This window comes from Squalius cephalus, assembly GCF_949319135.1.
Source record: "Squalius cephalus genome assembly, chromosome: 11".
In the NCBI taxonomy this organism is placed as follows: Eukaryota; Metazoa; Chordata; class Actinopteri; order Cypriniformes; family Leuciscidae; genus Squalius; species Squalius cephalus.
Window position 1 is genome coordinate 18387783 of NC_137132.1, and position 23935 is coordinate 18411717.

General features: G+C 38.0%; 1 protein-coding gene across 5 annotated transcripts; it reads right to left on the reverse strand.

Annotated features, from left to right (window-relative positions):
• Positions 1 to 783: 783 nt before the first annotated feature.
• Positions 784 to 22629, reverse strand: kiaa0753 (KIAA0753 ortholog). Of its 5 annotated transcripts, none has more exons than XM_079886327.1 (17): positions 22224 to 22629; positions 21349 to 21880; positions 21166 to 21272; positions 20294 to 20356; positions 19947 to 20168; positions 19669 to 19861; positions 18253 to 18422; positions 17390 to 17523; positions 17157 to 17297; positions 16861 to 16950; positions 16039 to 16126; positions 15781 to 15834; positions 15453 to 15623; positions 14884 to 14959; positions 14552 to 14672; positions 6448 to 6669; positions 784 to 2169 (listed from the first exon to the last, which is right to left on the reverse strand). In XM_079886327.1, the coding sequence occupies exons 1-17, from the start codon at positions 22338 to 22340 to the stop codon at positions 2031 to 2033; spliced, it is 2640 nt and encodes an 879-aa protein (XP_079742453.1). In that variant the 5' UTR covers positions 22341 to 22629; the 3' UTR covers positions 784 to 2030. The 5 variants fall into 5 exon arrangements, with proteins under 5 accessions (XP_079742453.1, XP_079742454.1, XP_079742450.1 ...); XM_079886328.1 differs by having other exon boundaries at positions 17390 to 17520; positions 18259 to 18422; positions 22224 to 22625; XM_079886324.1 differs by having other exon boundaries at positions 17390 to 17520; positions 22224 to 22414.
• Between the last annotated feature and the right edge of the window lie 1306 nt (positions 22630 to 23935).

Below are 23935 nucleotides of genomic sequence, written 5' to 3' on the forward strand. Positions count from 1 at the left end.
GCCTAGCTGAGGGACCACAGGCTCTGTTCATGCCTGCCGGCAAACTGAGTAAATGCATTGTGAAATCAGAAGTGCAAAAGGGTGTGTGCAGTACAAAACAGAAGTAAATATCTTCACCCTGCCAATGGCACTTATCTCTGTAGTCCTTTAGTAAGATGACCGTGCAAAATGTTAGCTTGTTCATAAATCATGATGTTGCGATTCCTCCTCAGGCCTTTAAATAACCAACTCCGTCACAGTACATCTAACATCAGTTTAGCTGATTAATGTTGGGGTGTAATGACTATAAAATATGAGTCTTGTGCTAGCTGTCAAACAGTAATTGAAAGAAAAAGTGGCAAAATCAAGGCCAAGTGTGGTGCATTTTCCATGAGCATGTTTAACAGCTCAGTGTCTGTATGAAAAGAGTGTTTTGTGTTGCCATGTACAGTATATAAAATAACCCCAGCTCATCCTAGTCTAACATAAGGCATTGCTGCGTATCAGGGATCCTACATGAACTGTTCTGGAGTAGCTCTAAATGACTATTGATAGAGGTGAAGTCTGGAGTTTTTCACTTCCAGGCAAAACTGCCCATGTTGCATTAGCACACTCCTTAAAGGACCCGGCCTATTTGTAGCAGGCAGGAAAACCCAATGACAAAATACTTTGACTCCAGACATTGCATTGAGTTTCTGGTAAAAGCAGCAGGAGAGAAACAGCCTGCAGGCCCAACAAGCAGAAAGATAGATAACACTGATTACGCCGACTGAACGTAGGAAAAAAAACATATATAATTCAATTCATTTCAACTTTTTCTTTTAAAAGCAATTTCATCCAGGGTACAAGGCCAGGGAGATGCTTGAAAGAAACATTTATTTCCATTATAAATTAAATCATGATTATAAATACAATACAATTTAACAGACGTCTTTCACAAGCAATAAAAACACAACCAAGAACAAGTTCATGACGAACTGGTGACTATTTTCCTGTAGAGTCACAGCATTCATCATAATTCATGGCACCAAGCCTAGAATTTACTGGCAAATGCAGTTATGTTGTGCTATTAGTTTGCTTTTGGCACTTTTCACAAATAAGTAGGTTGCTGAACAGAAATGGAAGAAACCTGTGACTCACATCTGGGGGGGTTTAAACTGCAGCTTGAGGTTAAGAAACGTTCCCTAAAATCTGCTCACTACATTAGAATTAAACAGTAATGGGACAACCGATACTTTTAAAACCACACAAAGACGCAGACCCTCATTTTAGATGCCTAAACTACACACTTTCTGATTAATTATAGCCTTGGTTATATAAGAGCTGTAGGCGTGTATCATTTCTGCACATGGTCCCTATGGACATTTTTTTTGTAAAGACTAGTGCCTACGTGTCCTGTCCGGTGACATTCCCAGCATACTGTACCTGCCCAACATCTGGACTCAACTGAAGGCCATTCTCCCCTCAGGCCCTGCCACAAACTATACACATTCTCTAAATACCTCACCAATCCAATCACACTAGGGATCACAGCCAACATATGGAGAGCAATTAGCAGGAACAAAACATATGCTTTAGAGTGTGTGAAATCAGTCCACAAAGCAACAAGTTTGTGTTCTGATGCGGATAGCATTAATGCCTCTAATAATGCTTATTTCAAAAGGAAGTGAGTGATCCTCTAGCGTGAGGTATTTATGGATAACAGTGTGAATCTTAGAATTTCCAATGCATAAATAATGTAGAGGTTCTTTTAAAGCTTTTCTCTGTGCTGAATAGCAACTAACTACTGCATTGACTAATGCACAAAGAAGGTTGCATGGATTATGACACATTGATGTGACATTTGTTAGCCGTGTGCTAAAAAGCATCTGTTTGCATTTAGAAGTCAGACCGCCCACTAAGGTTTCGCATTACAGCAAAAATGCCGGTCTGAGTAAACACTGACCGGTATGTTCTATATTTAAAGCATGAAAACGTAAACATACAAATATATAAACCTGGATATTACAATTTTCAATTCCAAAAACTTGTAAGTTGTTTATGATGAGCTTCTATGACACTGATGTAGTGGGAGACTGCACAGGCTGGAGGAACTCTGACGTGAAAACAGCTTCCGCATACTCTTCACAAACATCCTGGAACTCTGCCGCCACATCAGCCAGTGCCTCGGCCATTAGCTCATCCGCCAGACTGAGGGAAACAAGGGGAAAAAGTGTTACAATCTCATAGCACTTACTGCTCAGTTTACTTTAAAGGGATAGTTCACCCAAAACATGTTGAAGTATGTAGTTTCTGCGACACTAGTAGCACCTAGCAGAATTACAAAAATACAGTATATTTTGCAAACGCCCATTTTCCGCGACACGCCTCCCCAACCCAAACACAGCTCTTACGGGTGCTACATGAAGGCATGTCTCAATGGGTAAAACTAGGCTACTTTTAATGAAAGGTCCCAGATATTAAGAATATTTTTAGTTGTATTGCTATGTGTCATAAGCTAGCAGCTGAGTGGGCTAACACTGTTTGAGGCTGTCTAAACTGGACACATCAAAGTCCACTGTAAGGAATTGCATCACAATACCTAGTTTGCTTTGGCGTGTTCATGACTCGTTTAAATTTTAAAGATCTAAATGCAGAACACCCTCTGGCTCCGCCTGATACAGTAGCCACTCCCCAAACTCTCATAGCCACTCCCCTTTTCAGCGCTGTGCTCGTTATGTTCTGTCTTCCTGTTTGTATTTCCACAGCACTTCGTACTTCCGCTCAATTTCAGTTCGCTTCTGTACTCAGTCTGAGATAGCGACCTATCTCCCAGTTTTCCTCCGGCCTCAAAACAGCCGGCCAATCAACGAACAGAGGGCGGGCTGAGAGCCGTGACGTAGACGCTGATTGTACCGTGGATGCGTAGATTTACTTCACATAATCTGCAAAAGTCGTTCACAGCCATGTTCACTCCGGTATTTCGCTCGATGGTTTTGTTTTCGCATCATACATGTGTTTACAGTGGAAGTTCGATGCGGCTGAGCCGGACGCATAACACACGTCATAACCAAACGTTATGTGATTGGCTTACGGGTAACCAATGATTTTAAACTTAAGACAAGTTAACTCTACAATAAGTAAATCCATCACCAGCTAATTACTCTTTGACAGCAATGCCATAGAAATATACAGAGCAACCGCAAAACCTGAAGTTCAAACACAAAATTCTAAAAATGGCTACATGCTTGTTTCTCTGGCGCATAAGGTCTATTCAGTAGGTTGAGCTGCAAAGAGATTGACAGATCTGAGCAGACCGCTCTCAATGTTTTAATGGTGCCTGGGGGATATAAACCCATTAATGTGATCCTAATAGTAGTCAATAAACAATAAACCACGTTAAGATAATGTATTTTAACATAACAAATAGTACGTACTTCCCCTTTAATCTTAGTTATTATAATTGCCTCATTCAGAATGAACATGTTTGGTATATTTTAGCGTCAGTGTTGTTATTGATCTACTGTTGTATAAATGTTATAAATCTTATTGTGAACAATTCATTTGTGCATATGCTTCATTTATTAAATGTTTTGATCTCATAATGTTTAATCAAAATATATATTCCGGTATAAAACGACTTGTCTCGGGTGAGGTATCCAAACTTCTCCAATTATTTAATTCGCCACATCTCAAAATCAAATCAATAACTGAAGCATAGATCCAAGTCCCTGCCCAACAATTTTACTTTTTGAAAATCTGTTTCACTCAGAAGTACATCACAAAACATAAGAATTAGGAAAAGATATGTCACTACTTCGGTTTCATCATGACTTTTAAGATATAGAAATATTATAATTAAATTAAATAATTAAATGTAATAATAATAATAATAATAATAACTAATAAACATGACAAAAAGCACATAAAATTACAAAACCTTAAACAAATGAAAAAGAAAAATGAAAATCTAAAAATAAAAGGTACTAAAATTCTAAGTATTAATTAATACTAGTATATAAATAATAAAATAAAACTGTTTTGTGATCTCCCAACTTTAAAAAAATAACGGTTACTTCTTTCTATACTTTTAGAAAAGAGTCCAAGGCACTTCTTCGAGTACAAAAAAAGCTATTATTTACAGTATGCCTAGTCACAGTTTTTTTTGTTTTTTTTAACTGCATTCAAAAAAAAAGAAAATACTTCTGTCTATGTCTTTAGGACAGTGATAAGATCATCTAAATTCCTCTTCTGAGGCAAATATTCCTCGGCGTAAAGAGCAGAGCAGTCAGTCTGTGCTCACTCAAGGCCTTGACTGCCTTCAAGGCTCTTATTACCCACAATGCACTGCAGACTGACAAGTGCCCGCATCCATTCCCAGCAGCAGCACTAATTGCCGTGACATTTCGAATCTTCTCTATTTCTCTAGAATAATAACCATTCAGAGTCTCTACGGTGCAACACTGACCTCTGCAAAAAAAAATAGACACTCAATTTCATTTTATATCCGTGCAATAACAAAAAATGTCAAGCCACAGCACACAGGTAAATATTTTCACTTTTTGATTCCTCACTTTCTTGCTCCCGTAAATTATTTTTACAACAATTCTTCTCACCACCCACACAGCCCATGGCGCGAGGATCAAGTTTGACAAATGAGACCTCAGCTTGAGGATCAGATTCTGGTTTTAGTGTTGCTCTTCCCACCGTTGTTAAAAGTGTGCTCTCTGTGAACTAGAAGGACTTGATAAATATCCACCGCATTGCACCAACTTAAAAATTCTGTTAAGTATGCTAATGGTGAGGTGGGCGTGCAGGAGCACTAGTGGAACAACAAAGACGCTCATTTGCACAGGAGCACGCTCTACATTAGCACCCATCAAAAAACAGAGCTAATATTTACATTTAAAATAGCATCGTGTGCGAGGATCATTATAGCCGAGAGGCTGTAAACAATCTCAACTCCTACTAGCGGTGTCACTGTGGGAAACACGCTGAGGCTTATGATTAATCTGCTGTTGCTCTGAGTGCAAATAGAAGAGCTGAGCTTTCAGTGTTTATACATCCAGGTACATGTCTTAAGCACAAATTACATATGTCAGGAAATTGCAGATATCAGTGCTGAATGAGTAAGAGCTAATTTAGGTTATATGTCAATGGGAGACATGCACACTTCAGCTTCCATACACACATAATTCAGTTGTTTACTGAAGTCACTGCATTAAAATTCAGATAATGGCAAATAACATTACAATGGCAAATACATTATGGTTCTTGACATCATTTGGCATCTAAATGACAACAAGTAATGCAAGATTATTTTCCAACCCAGGCTCATTGAAAAACATGCCTGTGGTGTATATACTTTTTGAAAATCTGTTTCACTCACAATACATAGGAAAATATATGTCACTACTTCTGTTTCATCGTGACTTTTAAGATATAGAAATATAAAAAAAAAATAATAATAATAACAAATAAAAATCACAAAAGCACATACAATTACAAAACCTTAAACAAAAAAAACAAAAAAAATGAAAATCAAAATGAAAGGTATTAAAATTCTAAATATTAATAAATACAATCATATTATATAAATAATAAAATAAAACTTTTTTGTGATCTCCCACTCCCAACGTTAAAAATTAACAGTTCTTTCTATAATTTTAGAAAAAGCCCGGTCATTGAAAAAACATGCCTGTGGTGTAATTTCTGAAAAATATTAAATTTCTTGCAGATTTCACAACATTAAAAACTGAAATGTCCAATAACCAGTATTCAAAAGTGTTAACAAAAGCAAATGTAAGATGAAAGTTAATTTTCTGAAGTAACCATACCATTTTAGCTTGCGTCTTGCTCTTTTATGCTGAAAACCCATTTCTTCCGTGAGCACTTAACCTGATAAAAAAAAAAAAAAACCTTTCCTCTTCCTTTTTCCTTAGTTTAAATCCTCGCTTATCGGGCTTATGCCTCTCTGAATAATGCCTGAACTTCGTATTTTGAGCACTTCTTGCGTTGTTTTTTGCCTCTTCACGACGACTCGCTTAATTTAGTCCTAATTTGTACGTCGCTTTGGACAAAAGCGTCTGCTAAATGACTAAATGTAAATGTAATGTAAATGTTTTATTGCATTACAAGTGCAATAATGTACCAGGCGTGCTACCGAGCAAGTCTGGATGGCCATAAATATGTCAAAATGTATTCGTTTAGAAACCATGCACTATGGCAAAAAGTGTATTGAGGTCATAATATAGTACTGTGCAATGAAACTAATTATTAATCAATAATCTGCCCCTATAATCTTAATTTGTGTGGAAAAAGACAAAAACTAAAAAAAAACTGTGTTTTACTGCCACAGTGCATTTACATGTTCTCCAGTCACTAATGTTACTAATATCCTTAACGAATCATGCATTTTCATTTGAGTTCTTTCCACACTTCAGTTTTGATTGATATGTATTATTAATAAAGAAATGATTAGATTCAAACCTGTCTGCTATTGCCCAGGGATTGAAGCTCCCCAAAGCCTCATGTGAGACCAGGCATAGGAAGGCATCATGGTTCTCCCTGTATTTCTGGATACTCCTCTGCATGCTGGGCGGCACAGTAAGGTACGTCCCTCGTGTGCTTTCCCCTCCAGCTGAGACTGGATTCCTGGGGTCATTTAGAGTTAAACACTCCTCATCTAGCATCGACGTGTCTGATGCAGCCCTGTAAACAGAAGAAAAAAGAAATTCTCATGCATTTTGCTCACTCTTTCATAAAGGTCATATCATTTCAAATGTATGCATCTAAAGACAACAGAAATTATTTTCAGGTTTACTTGTTCTTGTCTTGTGTGCATAGCTAAAGGCTACACCAAAGACAGCACAGTTTGTAATTTAATTTAATCTGTATTAAACAATCAGATTACAGTACTCGATAGAATATATGTATATATATATATATATATATATATATATATATATATATATATATATATATATATTATTTTATGCTCACCAAGGCTGCATTTTTAATCAAAAATACAGTAAAAACAGTAATATTGTAAAATATTGTTACAATTAGAAATATCGATTTTCTATTTTAATATATCTTAAAATATAATGTATTACTGTGATGGCATTTCACTTTCACATGATCCTTCAGAAATTATACTAATATGCTGATAAGGGACATTAAAACATCTTAATTATTCGAAATGTGGTTAAACAGAAACATTTCCAATTAGCTCATCATGCCACCATTCTGTTAAGGGAATTAAAGAGTGATACAAACACAATCACAACAAATGAATACTCTAAATGAATATTCAATTTTGATTTAAGAGGTGTTAAATCTGGAATCAAAAGCACTCTTGTAAACATCTCAACCCCTCCCTCAGATCACTTCCATGTGAGCTCAGCGCACCAGCCGTCTCATCGGGACCACACTGGGTACACTTGGTGTTAATCAGACCCTCTAAAGCACACTTTCCACCTTCATATTTAGCAGCAGAAGTAAGAAACACCTCACAACTACTATTCCAGATTGCCTTTAACAGAAATATTGGACGCAAGCTCAGTCTAGACACTTAAAGCGCAAGGCCTCCAAAAGCTCACAAGGGCCATTTATTTTCTAATGGAATATTATGGTGGCCGGCGCTGCTATTGTACAATCACTTCCCCTTTACCGTTCCCGCAAGGCGCCTCTTTGTGCGGCTAATAGAATACCGCTCTGGCTAACAGCTACCTCAAGCGTTTAGAGCGTGCTGTGGTACTCTAGAGAAGTAAGGAATTCACCGCTGCTGGGAGAATAATGTCAAACTTTGAGCAGTTGCAACAAAAACGGGTGAAAGGACGGTCAAGGTAAACGCTTAATTTGGGGATTCAAATTAGAAGGAGTCCCTTCTGTTAATGTGGCTCTGAAGTTATGCAAGCAAGAAAGGTCATACGAGGTTCTGAACGCACATGCAGTTCTGTAAGATGTAAAACAAGCATGCACACGCACAGTGAAACGGGCAAAGGCTTTCCAGGCTTCTTCTGTCAAAACAAGCCTGGTAAGGCACGGTGGAGAGCCAAAAATAATGACCAAAATTTCTCCCATTCCTCCTTTCAACACAAGCTCCAGCAGTCACAATCAGAAGAAAAAAACACTGTCAGAGCTCCACATGTGATTTATACGAGCAGACACAATGCTGGGCTGACTTGTGAACACGTTCCAGTGCGTTTGGCCGATAGCATGAGGCAAGGGAGATGTTAGGAGAACTTTTTCTTAGGGAAGCTTAATAAACAATGAGGAAGCCAATAACAAATGGGGAGAAGTTAACACCTATAAAACAATAACTATAGTGAATTTTACACTTCTCTAGAGTGTCACAGCATGCCTTAAGGGCAATTAGCAAGTTAAAAGGAGGGTGAAGCACCATCTAGTGAACCTCTTCACAGAGAATGTGAATAAAAACACATTTACAGAAATGTATTTTCTATTTCTATTCTGTGCAACCAGTGTAAATTGATTCACAAGTAAATTACTTTTGTGATCCAGTTCTTTCAATGAAAAATTCACCACTTTTGACAAACGAAATCACAGAATCCAAATAAATACAGAATGGTTGTTCATATGCAAATGTGTGGTTAAGAATACACATTTGTGTAATAAATTATTCTAAATAAATAAACACCTCATACATAAATAAATGTTAAAAATAAATTATATTTTATATTACATAAATACATTTTACATACATAACATTGCAGGTGTGTCATTCTGTGCTTTTTAAATGGCCGACAAAGGTTACAAGATCGAAACATTGCTTTGAAGTTCTTGCAAGGAATACAGAATGGATCAGAAAAGCTGCAGACCGTAGACGAACAGCATTTTGACCTGAACAGACGGGAGTGATATAATGGTGAAAGGCAGCAGTAATAAGGTTGTGCAAACAGAAATGAGACGTGTAAAAGTCAGTGGATGAGATTCTGGACGACCAATGCTCTATCAATATTCAGAAGCCAGAGATCAAAACCAATAAAGCTAAAGGGCTCCAGTTTTGTGGTTTTCATCCAGTGAGAGGGCCATAACCAGAAGCAAGGTTACCGTCAAGGAGCCGGAGCCAGACAAGGTTAGATGGAGAAAGAGATGGAGGAAAAGAAATAGAGATGGCGGTATGAATTAAAAGGTTAAAGAACAGAGGATGAAGATCAAACCGAAAGAGGCAGCCTCACCACGAGCTCTGCATTGATCTCTTTAAGCTTTGAAACAGAAGTGGGGGATCAGACACTCTCTTAGATGTGTTGGTCACTCTATTGTTGAGACCTTCAACACCCATAAACTCTTTGTGCGGATGCAGACACAGGACATTATAAGATATCACCACTTATGAACTATCACTCCTTTATGATTCTGTTCCTGACTCTTCTGCATTAGAAAACCTCATTCAGTGAGTGTTTGTTGCAGAGTGTAAGATTTAATAGCACTCGACTGCAAAGCAAACAAGATCAATTAAAACAAGACAAATCTACTTGAGCAGCAAACTTGTATAAGATTATAAGGCTTGTTTTCAAAGAATTTATCCTGAATTACGTTTGTAGAACTATTTTAAATTGTAATTTATTCCTGTGCTGGCAAAGCTGAATTTTCAGCATCATCACTGCAGTCTTCAGTGTCACATGATCCTTCAGAAATCATTCCAATTTGGTGCACAAGAAACATTTATTATTATTGTTGAAAACAGTTGGGCTGCTTTATACTTTTTGTGGAAACCATGATGCAGTTTTTTCACGCTTCTTTGATGAACAAAGTTTAAAAGAACAGCTATTCTATTTGAAAATAGAAATCTTTTGTAACATTATAAACGTATTTACTGTCACTTTTGAACAATTGAATGTGTCCTTGCTGAATAGAAGTATAAAATAATAAAAGCCATTTCAGTAATTTAAAAAAAGTAATTTTCCAAAATGTAGTAACTCGCTACATCTCTGAAATTCTCCTCTCCTCTACAACCACCTGTAACACTTGTATGTGCCGCCCACTTTTACTCATGGATAAGATAGATACAATCAAATCCAGTGCAAAATGTTTCAAATGCCATTTTTGTCAAATTAAAATATCAACCTAGCCATTCAGAAAATGAATGGTGCAGAGTGACAATCCACATTGAAGACTTCCTCTCTGTCTGTGTATTGTGTGAAATATTGATGTTGAAAGAGCGCACTAAAATGGACTAGAATGGAAGAGGAGTGGCTGGTGATTTCAGTGCACAGATTGGTCTGTTTGATGCTTTTATGATTGATAATGCTTCTCCCCTGGGTCCCCTAACATTCCTTTTCTCAAGCCAAAGTGGTTCTCTGAATAATCATAACAATAAAAACTAAAGCTAAAAAGCAAAGCCGCACTGACAGCTCTCTATTGTGCTGAAGTAAGGACACACATTGCCTCTTTGCAACCAGCCTAGCAGTGACAAATGAACTGGGTGCAGCCTTCTGAATCCGGGAATAAATCCGGATTATATAATATCAGTTTGTGTGTGCCATTTACAAACTCCACAGTGTTTCCGTTTCAAACAGTGTGTTGCCTTCACAGGTAATCAGATATTAGACAACAAATAATAAGCTCTTCGTGCTAATCAACATCAAGGCTCAATTTCCGCTCTTCAAATTACCTCCCATGAGCATGTGCTACACCGCCAAAAAGCCCCCAGTTGTTGCCCCCTCTAGTGGCACATTTCATTCGCAAATAACATTTTACTGGTTTCCCATCATAAATCCTCTGTTCGGCCTTGGCCTTTAGTTGCTGTACTAAAAGCCGAGTAATTACCATAATGCTTTGCATAATTCATTTTCCACGAGTTTTATCTTTCTCGGCCACATCCGCCCAATAATCGTCCATTCTGATGTAAATAAGCTGCAAAAAGGATGTAAAATGCTCACTGAGAGTTTGATTGCACCATTAGGTTGATTCTAATATATAAAACTGTAACATCAGGAGAGAATTAACGACGGAGGCCAGAAGAATAAATGACATTGATGAGTAGATTGGCTGTAACTTTCTGATCAACAGTGTAATGTCCATTTGTGTGGCTTTTAAAGGAGCAGCAGTTGCCAAGTTGTCATTATACTGTGCAAGCAGGATGAAGGCAGATATGGACACTTCTTTTGGATGGATTAGTCAAGAATAAGTTGCAAAAAGCTTTTGATGACAGCCATTTCCTAAGTCAAAGAAATTAAATATTGCATTATGTTGGCCAGCTGGCAACTAGACAAGGATCCTAAAGTGATCTCAAGATTTTGTCCTGTAAAGTGATAGCACTGAGTGTAATACAAGTTGCTTTGGATACAAGTAACTGCTATTATTACTTACTAACTACAGCGCTGTGGGAAAAAGTTAGTGCACCCCATTAAGAAAACAAAGTGTAGGCCTTACTCTTTAATGTGGTTCAACTAATTTGTACTTCATTTTATCTAACTGATTTACATTTACATTTACATTTACATTTATGCATTTGGCAGACGCTTTTATCCAAAGCGACTTACATTGCATTCAAGGTACACATTTTACATTTTTGTCAGTTCTTGCTTTCCCTGGGAATCGAACCCATGACCTTGGCGTTGCTAGCGCCAACACTCTACTTTTTGAGCTACAGGAAAGCCTGATGCACCTGATGTATTGATAAAAAAAATGAAAAAAACAGGTGTACTAACCTTTTCCATACAAAAATTGGGCATTTCTGATAAGTTACACAAATCAATACAAAATTTACATTCCAAGTGTCATTTGTCAAATTATAGTGCTTTTTATCTATTTATATTGGTGAAATTAAAATGCAGTATGTAAAAAACACTTTCATGTAGTGTATAATTTTTTTTTTTTGCATATTAGAATGATTTCTGAAGGATCGTGGGACACTGAAGACTGGAGTAATGATGCTGAAAATTCAGCTTTACAATCAAAGAATAAATTACATATAAAATTGCAATAACATATTTCACAAAATTACTGTTATGTGATTTCACAAAATTACTGTTATGTGATTTCTCTACTGGACAACTGTCAGTATAACTGATAGACCCTTGATCCCTGCATCCCTTTCAGTCACTGCAGCTCACTGGATTTCTCCAGAGGGATCTTAATCGTGGTCACAGTCATTGCTCATGTTTCAACACAGACAAGAGAGAGACTGAAGAATAGCCTCCTTGTGCAGTGATATTTCAGAGCCAGTGTTTTCTGACAGCATAAAGTGACTAGCTAAGGATAAATAAATCCAAACAAAGGTTCAGATCAGGGCAGTGGAGAGTACCCATGGCCCACTCAGCCTGTGGCATCCATTCCACGCTTGCCCAAATACCCATGGTGAGTGCACTGGAATATGGGGAGAGTAAACAAATCTCCAAGTGGGGCTCATCAGTCCTTATGGTTACCGTCTGGGATGTTAATTGACTGTTTACATGCAGAGGTATGGTAACACAAATATTACTATAAAAGGACTACAGTGCCTTGTCCTCTATCTGTACCGGTTCCAGATTGAAGTTGGTGCTTTTTTGTTGGACAAAGATAGTCAGTGAAGCATGATGCTCACTGACCTGGGACCAGTGAACAAATGCCCAACACTGCAGCACTGTATGATAACAGAGAGGCAGCAGCAGTTGGCAGCCATATCTCCATCCATCCATCCATCCCCTATTGCAATTGTTAGCATTTCCAAGGATTAGCATTCTCCCCTAAAAGTGATCAGGGAGACCAAACAGTAAGTCGTAGAGACTTGAAAGTTTGAGGTATGGTAGTATCCACCCCGTCAACAACGTCACCAAGGCTCGCCCCAATCGGCCCGATGGTGGCGCTACAGCGATCAAAAGTGCGCCGAAGTGTGGCGCCGTTGAGCTTCGGGCGACCTGAGTTCGAGTCCCGGCTCGTGGACCTTTCCCGATCCCGTCCCCCCTCTCTCTCCCACCTCACTTCCTGTCTAGCTACTATCCAATCCTAATAAAAAAAAAAAAATGCCCCCCCCAAAAAAAAGATAAAAAAAAAAAAGTACGTAATGGCTCATAACCCCTAAACAGTTTGTAGTAGGCTCAAGTGTTTTATATCTTTGGAATCCTTGGCTCAAGACAAACAAAAAGGTTTTTTAAAAGAAACCTATTGAACAAAAGTTCAATAACTAGTCCTAGGGGTTTCGCCCGATCGGAACCCAACCAGTGCAGAAAGATTCTCTAGAGTCTGATTTCGATTGACGTCCACGACGGGATGCCAAAACATTTGAAGTAGCCATGGCCACTTTTAGCTTTGTGTGTGTGTGTGTGTGTGTGTGTGTGTGTAAGCATGCTTAATTATTTAGTATCAAGTATTATTGTTCAAGACTTTCGTTTCTGTGTGTGTTTTAGCGTATTCTTTTCTGTGAATATTTTATGGTGCCAGCTGTACATTTCAGGTCAACATAAAACTCTTGAACCCTGTTATTTATTATTGTAATGTGTATTATTTCTACTTATACACTTACATGTAATATATATTATAAATTATAAAATGTAATATATTTTGATTATAATATTCACATGTAGAAGCTCTTGTGCTAGATTTGATAATTTGCTGTGGGAAAAAAATGTTCACCCAATGAAAGTGTAGGGGTTTTATTTAGCTTGTCATTTCACCAAATTCGATAGATAAAAAACTACTTATTAGTCCTACCATATACCAATAAACACATTACACCTACCAATAAATATTCAATAGTCATTCAGTGACAGAAATGTGACATTTTGTCATTTTGTAAAACTCAGTGAAAAGCAGCACATGAAATATAGTATATACTATTACACATACTGTACGCTCTCTACTATTCACTGTCACACTTACATCTCTATACTAGTTTGTACCTTTGAAACTTTGTATTGCAGCACTCAGAATGACTTGTTTGTGTTGTTGCTTTGATAAAAGCATTTGCTACATGAATATATGCAAATATAAATTATTAAAAGGTGTACTGATCATTTTAGTCAGAATGTAGCAGACAGAATACACACTTTGAACGCTTGTAATTCCCTGAGATTAGACATGAGATGATGCTTTGAAGTTTGTTTAGACATTGTGCTCCTATGTTGAGAGAAAAAGAAAGTGGAGGCTGAATGTTTACACTGCGTTCACAGAGCTGAAGGGCCTTGCTGTGAGCTGAAGCCGAAGAGGAGAAAACATTTTAATCTTCTAATGCATCTATTGAACCTGTTCCACTAAATTTCCCGTCTCTCTCGCTTTAGACAACTCTCACACTCTCAAGACTGTCCCTATTTATTCTTTTATTTTCCTCATTCATTTACTGAGCCACAGCTGCTGCCAAAGCTTCGGGCAGAAAGAAGCGAGGCTCCTGCTCTCTCTTGGCAGAACTATAGAAGGAGGAGGCGGAGGGAGAGAGAGCTTTTACCAGCAGATATTTTAGATTTTGATTTCCTTGTGGCTGTTATTGAATTCTCCCTAAACAGACAGATATTACAGTGCAAAAAAACACTCTGGTCAATGTGCTGTTCTTCTGCAAATTCAAGTAAAGACTGATTCAATTGTGACTGATCCAAATGTGCCTCGCATATACGCAGTCAATACACTCTAAAACCAGCTGACAGTCACTCACCCAGTCTCCACTGGCTTTTGAAGGAGGATGTCGGCCGAGCCGGGTGCCTTCAGGACTGGTTTCGTCAGTCTGATTGGCTGAGGAGAGGCTGGCCTGGAGCTAGAAATATTCCTCAGATCGTCTGCAACACACAAGACGTGTTACACTGCTGCCATCTGGTGGATATCACTGTCATATCAGCCAAACAAAATGCAGAGCACATACTTGTCTGTCTCTCTGGGGACAAAGTGGGGAGATGCAGAGACTGACCTTCAAATGCTCTCAGAAGGACAACTGATAACTATTTTTGTCAGGGATGAATGTGAATGGCCTGCGTGGGTACTGTGTCTCACCTGTGCCTTTTTCCCAAATGAGAGGGTCTGAGTATGAGATCATAGCAAAGCGTCGACGCACATCTTCCTGGTCTCTCTGAGTAACAAAACAGAGCTTTATGTGTCGGCTGATTTAATACTTCAGTTTATTTTTTATATTTTGACCCAATCAAAATGATGCAAAGAAAATCTCAAGTTTTATCCCCAGAAGAAAAAAAGTTACTAATAAAAATAAAATTACTAATACAAATACAATTACACCTAATATAAATTTAAGTTTTTAATAATTTCTTTTTTATATAATAATTATAATAATTTCATATTATAATTGTTATAATAACTATTTTTATATTATAATAATATAATAATAATAATCAATTAATAACAATAATAATAACATTTTGTTTTTATTTTTAACCATTTCTTTTTTTATATAAAAATAATAATTATAATAATTCTAACAAATAATAATAATAATAAAAAAGAAACATATCAAGTTCAGTCCATTACATTACATCATGGACTGAACATTGGCATAACTCCAAACTAACAAATCTTACAATCTATGTCTTTATCTCCCACACACTGACCTCTATCTCCTCCATCCTCAGCAACATGCTCTCTAATGTGGGGCCCTGCATCTTCCTCTCAGCATCAGTCTCGGCCACCTGCTGCCTCTCCGTCACCCACAGAGCTTGAGCTGCGTCCTCCAGAAGATCCTCCAGAAGAGCTTCGCTCAGGACATCCGCCCTGGCCCCAGGCTGCCAGCATTTACAACACAGCATAGCATAGCGTAGTCACATTCTCACATTTTCTTTTTCATGTGAACTTTTTTAAATTGAATATGGATTGAAAAGCCTCAGTGCTCATCCAGGAATACGAAAGTAAGTAGTTTTAGAAAAGTAATGAGTTTCTCACCTTATCTGCAACCTTCAGCCGCTCTCTGAGAGTGTCACTTCCTGCTTCAACCACCTGCCGCACAAGTGTGAGAAAGAAAAGAAACGAACAGAAAGAAATGACTGTCTATTCACATCAATGCCAACATACATGCACAACAGCAGTCCAATGGTACACTCAGTCTTGCAAGAGATTAAATCTCCTGCAGATAGACACAATATGTCAGACATTATTTGGGGGGGATTGGGGGGGGGGGAGTCATCAGATGTATGTGTTTACCTGTGCTCGATCCAACAAAGGCTGAATTCTCTCTTTAACGGCCCGCTCAGCTTTTTCCGCCCATTCTGTCGGGGAGCCCACTGTGGTCCTACCATGCCCACATATTAATACACATCAATGATAACATGCACTCAAAAATTCAAAGTTCAATGAACAATTAAATTGAGGAAAACTTTACAAAGCAATTAAAGAATTTTCAAACAAATGGTTTGACTAACTAAATTTAGTTATGCCTACTACATGCAAAGGACTGAGCAGAATTTTTAATACACACTAAATGTTCTTTTTTTTCTAGCATACTAAAATTTAGTGGTATATTTATTAAGTTAAATTAACTACACAGATTTATGTAAGCTTGTTTCCGCCACAGAATAAAAAAATAAAAGAGTAATTTTGCGAGTTATATTTCACAATTCTGAATTAATAACATGCAATTGTGACTTTTGTATCTCACAATTCTGACTTGTTTTCTCACAATTGTGAGTTTAGATCTCTAAAACCTCAAAATTGCGAGAAAACAAGTCAGAATTGTGAGTTTTCTTCTGTGGCGGAAACAAGCTTCCATACAGATGGATGGATTAATTTCCAGCTTGTCTAGATCTGTATTTTCAAACATCATTATTCAAGTATCCCCAACATAAATTGATTGTCAACTTGCATTTTGATTGCACCCAGTTAAATTTAGTGACAAAATGTTCAATAAATGCATTGCATGAGCTCTTTTTAATGAACTAAATTAAAAAAGCACAAGAATTCATTTTTTGCGTGCATAGTTCATTGAACCGCTGGTTAAGTATAATAATGAAGCAGCTGCTGTTATACCGGAGTTTGTTAATGCGGTCAGCCTCTTCTTTACTCAGACGATTCAGCTCTCTCAGTCTGTCTGCAGTCATCCGGTCCAACCAGGCTTGCCTATTGCAAATGAAAAATGCACAGCAATGAACATCAACTGCGGTCACATACTCAACAGTGAACAAGAGCATCTCACAATTGAGGATCAGAGTGATGATTGTTTATATAAACTAAGCCAGGTAATAATTATTTAGAAATTATATTTTTTTCTTTGGAAACTCCTGAGAAATATCTTAAATATCTGGAAGAGAGGGTTCACTATATACCTGAGGGCTTCATTTTGGGCTTGTTTGCTATCATGTGATAGGAGCTGTGTACTGGAATTGGTCTGTGGCTTCTCCTTTACAAGGCTCTTTTGAGGTGAGAACAGACATCTGGGCTCTGGCCGGCTGGACACAGCACTACACCTGTGTATATATACATACATTTGAGTAGAAAACAAAGGTGCAACCATGTCAAGTCTGAATAAGTAATGGATAAGAGGGTAGGATGTACTGACCGTGGGCGAGGAGGAGAGTGAGGAGAAGTTGGCATCCAAGGCACAGTGGGCTCTTTCTGGGGTACCTGGTTCTCTCTTAGTCGGGATGAGACAGTGGGCTGCTGAAAGCTGGCATCACGAAGATGACCCGCCTGCTTAATTTGAGGCATAGTGTGTCTTTTATCACTGAGATTCTTTTGAAAACTGTCATCTAAAATCCTCCAAAATAAGATATCAACAATCATACACTATCATTAAAAAGTTTGGGGTTGGTAATGTTGTAATGTTTATGAAAGAAGTCTCTAATGCTCACAGAGGCTGCATTTATTTGATCAAAAATACAGTAAAAACTGTAATATTATGAAATATTAGTAATTATTAAGTAACTCTTTTCTATTTTAATATATTTTAAAATGTAATTTATTCCTGTGATGGCAAAGCTGAATTTTCAGCATCATTACTCCAGTCTTCAGTGTCACATGATCCTTCAGAAATCATTGTAATATGCTGATTTGATGTGTTTAAGAATCATTTATTATTATTATTATTATCAATGTTTAAAACAACTGTTCTGCTTAATATTTTTGTGGAAACCATGATAAAAAAAATGTCAGGATTATTTGATGTTCAAAAGAACAGCATTTATTTGAGATAAAGCTTTTGTAACAATTTAAATGTTTAACTGCTACTTTTGACCAATTTAATGCGTCCTTATAAAAATATTAATTTCTTTAAAAAAACATACTAACCCCAAACTTTTGAATGTTAGTGCATCACATTAAAGTAAAAAAAGTACTAAATTACTATAGTAGTAAAGTACTACTATAACTAACTATAACTAAAACTAAAACTAACATCACTGAATTAATAATAAAAGAAAAAACCTTAACATGGTCTGGGTTGATGGCACTGGTAGTTTTGTTGGGTTTCTGTGCTTCTGCCTCTCTGAGTTTTTGATGATGTATGAGGCTCTCTAGCCCTGCCTTTAGAACTTCATTGCGCTCCTTCACCAAAGCCTGTGAGGTCTTGTGGGATTTCCCTGCCAGTCTGCTGCCTGCATTCATTAACAAAAATATCAGATTTTATTATGCAATACCCTGAAACCAAACTCACTCTACAAATCATTTTCACATTAAATAAATAACTCAATATTGATTTTATTTCAAAATACAGGGGCGCAGAAAAGTATTTGTACATTTTAGAAAGTTTAGTCACATTAAAAAAAGACCCTTTTAAAAATCTAAAAAAAGAACAAAAAAACTAGTTGCATCTGCAAATAAAAGCTGCTAGATATTTTCTAAGAAGAAGTGTGTTTGTGCTTTAAAATAAATCAAAATAAATTTCTTTAAAATAAATGCAACCTGTTTTGATATAATTTTAAGTGTGTAAACACTAAAGTAAATTTGTTATAGTTTAAGTGCAGCTTAAGTGTCCAAATAATTTTTGGGGTATGTGCACTTTATATACAGATTGGGGTTGAGCGACTTGAGATTTTTTTTTAAGTCGACATTTATGTGATGAAAGTCGAGTCCACGTGGACTAGTCGCTGATGACGTCATTAACAAATAAGCCTGAACCTTGAGCTGAGACTCGAACGAGGGTTGCCTTGAGCACATCTATGGCATATAACACAGCACTGCCCACAAGACTATTGCTGCTACATAACAGTTTATTTTTATTAGTTCTTTTGTCTTTGGGTCATTATGTTTCTCACAGATTTCTGCTCGATCTAAATCAGATACAGATAAAGTAGCACAGTGAAGATTACATTTATTAGTGAGAGAGCGATTGCGATTGGTGGGGGTGATGATGGGTTTTAGTTACTAGGAAATATATGCTAGAACTTTTCACTTTCTAAGCTACTTTATTGTTAACACAGAACAGTGTTGACAATACATTTCTGCGCTATTGAATGTTTCTCTGTGCACGCAGTCTACTCATGATGGGCGAGCTACTATCTGTTTGCGTGTTATAATGCAGCAGCGCATTAGTTTAGAACGGCCATTAACTTATGTGTACAATAAGCTGTTTAACACGTGCATTCTCTCGATCAATTTTGAGCATTCAGATGGTATAATCAAACATATCTTGTGGAGCGCTCTCGGAGTATGCATTTATTTGTCATTTTAAAGTGGACTTAAAAGATTTCTTATCCTGTTGCGCCCTCTATAGGCCATGATCAGCGACTAGTCGATGTCAAGCTTAAAGTCTCATGGAAGATGGGTCTATGCAACCCTTAACTGATACAACACCAAAAAGCTTTCTGAAAAATGAACGTCACCTTGGTTGTCATGACTCACCAACAGGCTTTTTTGCAGCAGCTGACTTTCGGGGTCTTCGTGAGGTCCTCTCAGCTGGGTCTCTGGCAGGACGAGGAGGGGACATGCTGCGGGCCCTGACCCGGCTAGAAGTCTTTTCCACTGGGTTGACAATCTGCAAATCTACGTCTCTTTTCCTGGGTGCCTCCTGCTTACTCAGTGCTGAGTCAAGCGTCTGAGGAATCAAACACAAAAAAACATTAAATAAGGTTTTTGTATTAATTTTTGCATTTATACATAGTGTGTATTTAATTAATCACCTCTAATTTCTGCAGGATGTCGAGGGCTGTCTCTGGTACGGTAGATCCTTGTCCCGCCTGTACTTTGGCTGAGCAGAGAGAGAGCTGGCGAATCAGCTTACCCAGCTCTTTGCAGTGGGTGGGCACTCTGCTCTCTGTAGGGTCCGACAGCTGGTTGCTAAAAACCTGCATGGCTCTTACAGCTCCCCGGTGAGCAGCAGCCAGTCTGTCCATTGCCTTGGACTGAGAAGACAACCACAGAAACATTTAAAGCCCCTGCATGTCTCATTCATGCACTTCAAAATCAAGCTAAAATTAAAATCAAACCTTTTTGATATTGATTTGTTGGGTAAAATAAACTTTGGTACCTTTTGGGTGTGTTTGACATTCTGGGAACGCAGCTTGTCTAGATCCTCCTGTATCTGTTTAATCTTGAAAAGAGAAACAAAACAGTCCCGTTGTGAATCTCTAAAGCCTCCTTTTCATCTCTGACAAATGACAGACCAGAAGTCATTCAAGGGAGAGTAGCACAGGAGCTACGTGGTTTGATGTTGATATGCGTATTGCAGAATTTTCAGATGCAACCTGAGCCAATAAACTGTATGCGACAGATGTTATGTATTCTAATCAAAACTATAAACGTGTGAGGTTTCTGTGTGGATATAAATGTTTGAGGTTAAAATTACCAAAATGTTTGCACTAAAACGTTTATTTCTGTGAAATGAGTGGCTATGAATAATTATGTCTAAAATAATTATTTTGTAATTATTACACAATTATTTACATTAATTAGCAGTAGAAAACCTACTATGCTTTTCTTTGAAATGTATTGACGGTCATATTATTTGTGTGGATATTTTTATAATTTAAAAATGCTGAATAAGCAGAAATTGTGAATAATTATGTCTGAAATAATTGTATACATTTACACTTTTAAGGACAAAAGTTATTCATGTTAATTAGCTCTAAAAAATCTACTATGCTTCTCTTTCAAATGTATTGGCAGTCTTTTGTTTTGTGTGAATATATTTATTCATTATTAATTTATTTTACCATGGTGAATAAGCAGAGAGTAACGGATGCTTCACGACCAATCTGAAAGTTCTGTGCGACTGTCACTTGAGGGTGAAATGCGCAAATATCAGAGATAGTGAAAAGAGCCTAAATTCCTCTTCAGTACTCTTAAATACTTCATATTACTGTGCAGCCATTGTGTACATGAATTGCAGTGCTTACAGACCTGCTGTTGTAACACATAGATGATACGTGCGGAACGGGCTGCCTGCTCTTGCCGCCGGATCTCCATCCTGTGCTTCTCATCAGGCTCCAGAACCTCCACCACACGTCCTGCAGAAAACCCACATGCAAGCCTCTTTAAAAGCGAAAAATATATCATTTGGGTGACTAGGAATAATAAGAATACCTTTATTAACCAACTGCTCTATCCTTTGAACATATGTGCTCAGTTCCTTCTGTAATTTACGGATCTCCTGGCTGAGCTGAGGTTCATTGCTGTTGACTCTCGGATCAAGGTCTTTGGTGGGTGATGGGCCCTGTTTAAGTTGCCTGTTGGGATTCTGAGGAGTATAAACAAGCACCTGATCCCCGTTTTTTATTTGCTTCTTTGGATCTGACATCCTTGGATAGACCACATGGGGACTGTAATCTATGTTGCTTCTTTCAGGGCTGATAATCTGGGATCTCTCCACTGGTTCAAGTGAGGAACGGCTGATGGATTCCTGTCGTTTCCTGCGCAGATCTCTCCTGGCGAGTCTGACGGCAGCCTGCAGGCGCTCTTCTGAGAGGACTGAGAGGCGTAAGGAGCTGCTGCAGCTCTCCATATCATCCTGCCTCTCTAGACGGGGTATAAGTTTCTCTATCACGATGGGAGAAGGGGGTCCCACACCGGTGGCTCGGTTAAGAACACTGGGTGCCGCTATGTTATTGAACTGAAGCTGTGATCAGAAGAATCAGAACAAATGAGAAACAAGGAGAACCTTGTTCATCAACATCAAAATCAAGTTTGCATAAGTATACAGCAGGGTTTCTCAAACTCAGTCCTGGAGGGCCACTGTCCTGCACAGTTTAGCTCCAACCCTGATCAAACACACCTGAGCAAGCTAATCAATGTCTTCAGGATCACTAGAAACTCACAGCTAGGTGTGTTTGATCAGGGTTGGAGTTAAACTGTGCAGGACAGTGGCCCTCCAGGACCGAGTTTGAGAAACCCTGGTATACAGCATGCAGCATCACACACACACTCACTCACACACACATGTTCTTATATCAGTACAGTACCTGTGTTTGCAAACCAGCCATTTGAGACACAGGGGAGCCTTTTTTAATCCATTCACGGTTCACAGGACCCAGTTCACCAATGGTCATGGCATATCCCCTTTGGAAATCAGAAATCATTCTGATAAAATCTTATTTATTAGCTGTCTTTATGGAAATAAACTACATCAATCCCGCTTGAGTAATCCTTTACAGAGCAAGTAATTATCTACTGACTGTACCGATCGATTACAAAATAAAAGAGATTGGTTTATCACACGAAAACACAGTAAATGGACGAGTAAATCAGTGATATTATGTTTTAACATGACAGCCAGTTGGTAAACAGCCACTAAACTCAATATTTGTTTATAGGAAGTGTCCGGCAGTTTAAAACACCGCCATGACAACAGAACACTTCTTCGTGATTGTCTGTCAGCTGTTATAATTGAGTTCGTGCATGTTGTCGCCCCCTGCCGGTCTGAGGTACTGCTAGCTCGCACTGCGGTCTGATCCACTAGTCCACAGTCATTTTATAAAAAAAGGTTGAACAAATTGTACAAGAAGCAAACTCAACTGATTTTGTATCCTCAATATGTCCTGAGTAAGGAAAAAAGAGTCCCGAAGAATCCCATTAGGGGAAAGTTTCGAAAAAGACCCAAATATAGCCTATTCATACGCCTATTCATTCTTTTTCTTACTTGAATAGGGTAAAAAATTTAACCTTTAGATATCACCATGAAAATTACTGAGTTGATTACTTACACCAAGACAAACAAAAAATGTATTACAAGTTTTTTTTAAATTGTTTGTTAACATGGACAAACGGTGCATAATCTAATTACGTGTGTCCTAATTTGCATAAATACCACAACAGATCTAAACATTGGGTATAGCCAGGTGAAAATGTCTTGTTGAATCTTGTTGACACATAACAGTAAAATACTTAATGTTAAGGTCTGAATGGAACCCATTTAGGCTACCCATGATCATTAATACATAGAGGCAGGAAGAAGTACTTTAAACCAGCCTTTATTAATTATTATTGCAGAGATGGGGTTTGAGGCTGGGTCCGTGGGACTTTTTCTGGGGATTCACTTTTTATTTTGCCAACCTGTTGTCTTCTGCATTCTCCTTACCATTGTCTCCTGTTCTTCCCTCAGACTCGTCCCACAGAAACAGTCCCACGGACCCAGCCCCAAACCCCATCTCTTAAAAATTAATAAAGGCTGCGGTACTTCTTCCTGCCTCTATGTATTAATGATCATGGGTAGCCTAAATGGGTTCCATTCAGACCTTAACAGCAAGTAAGGAAAACAATCTGCCACACGTGGAAATCTGCTGGATTGCTCTCATCATTTCAGATGTCATATGACTTATATCAGCACTTTTGAATTGCGCCTGCTCAAACTGGAATTTTCTTCATTTCTGTCTGAAAATTTAGTCCTATACCCCTAACCCTTCCCATTATTATCCCTAAAATCAGAGGGAATTGATAGGTGAATAACATGTAGAAGCACCTAACCCTGGTTGTAAGCTTACACTTCACATAAAATGAACTTGTCCCTCAAACCTGATTGGTTGATGGGAATGTTGTTCCAGGATCAACAAAGATGTTGATCCAGGAACATGTTGCACTTGGTGAAATCAGTCATAGAAGGATGGAGTTGTAGAAGTTGAGAGAGCTACTGGCATTGAGTGAGCAGCGCCCTCTACTGTTTGTCTTTTTAACAAGA

What these genes read in the sequence shown, in the direction of transcription:
- kiaa0753 (XM_079886327.1), bottom strand. Translation starts at nt 22,340, where the DNA reads ATGATTTCTGATTTCCAAAGGGGATATGCCATGACCATTGGTGAACTG. An exon ending in GACCGCATTAACAAACTCCG is followed by an intron (nt 16,127 to 16,860) that starts GTATAACAGCAG and finishes TGGGCATGGTAG; the next exon opens with GACCACAGTGGGCTCCCCGA. An exon ending in TGAGGATGGAGGAGATAGAG is followed by an intron (nt 14,960 to 15,452) that starts GTCAGTGTGTGG and finishes TTTGTTACTCAG; the next exon opens with AGAGACCAGGAAGATGTGCG.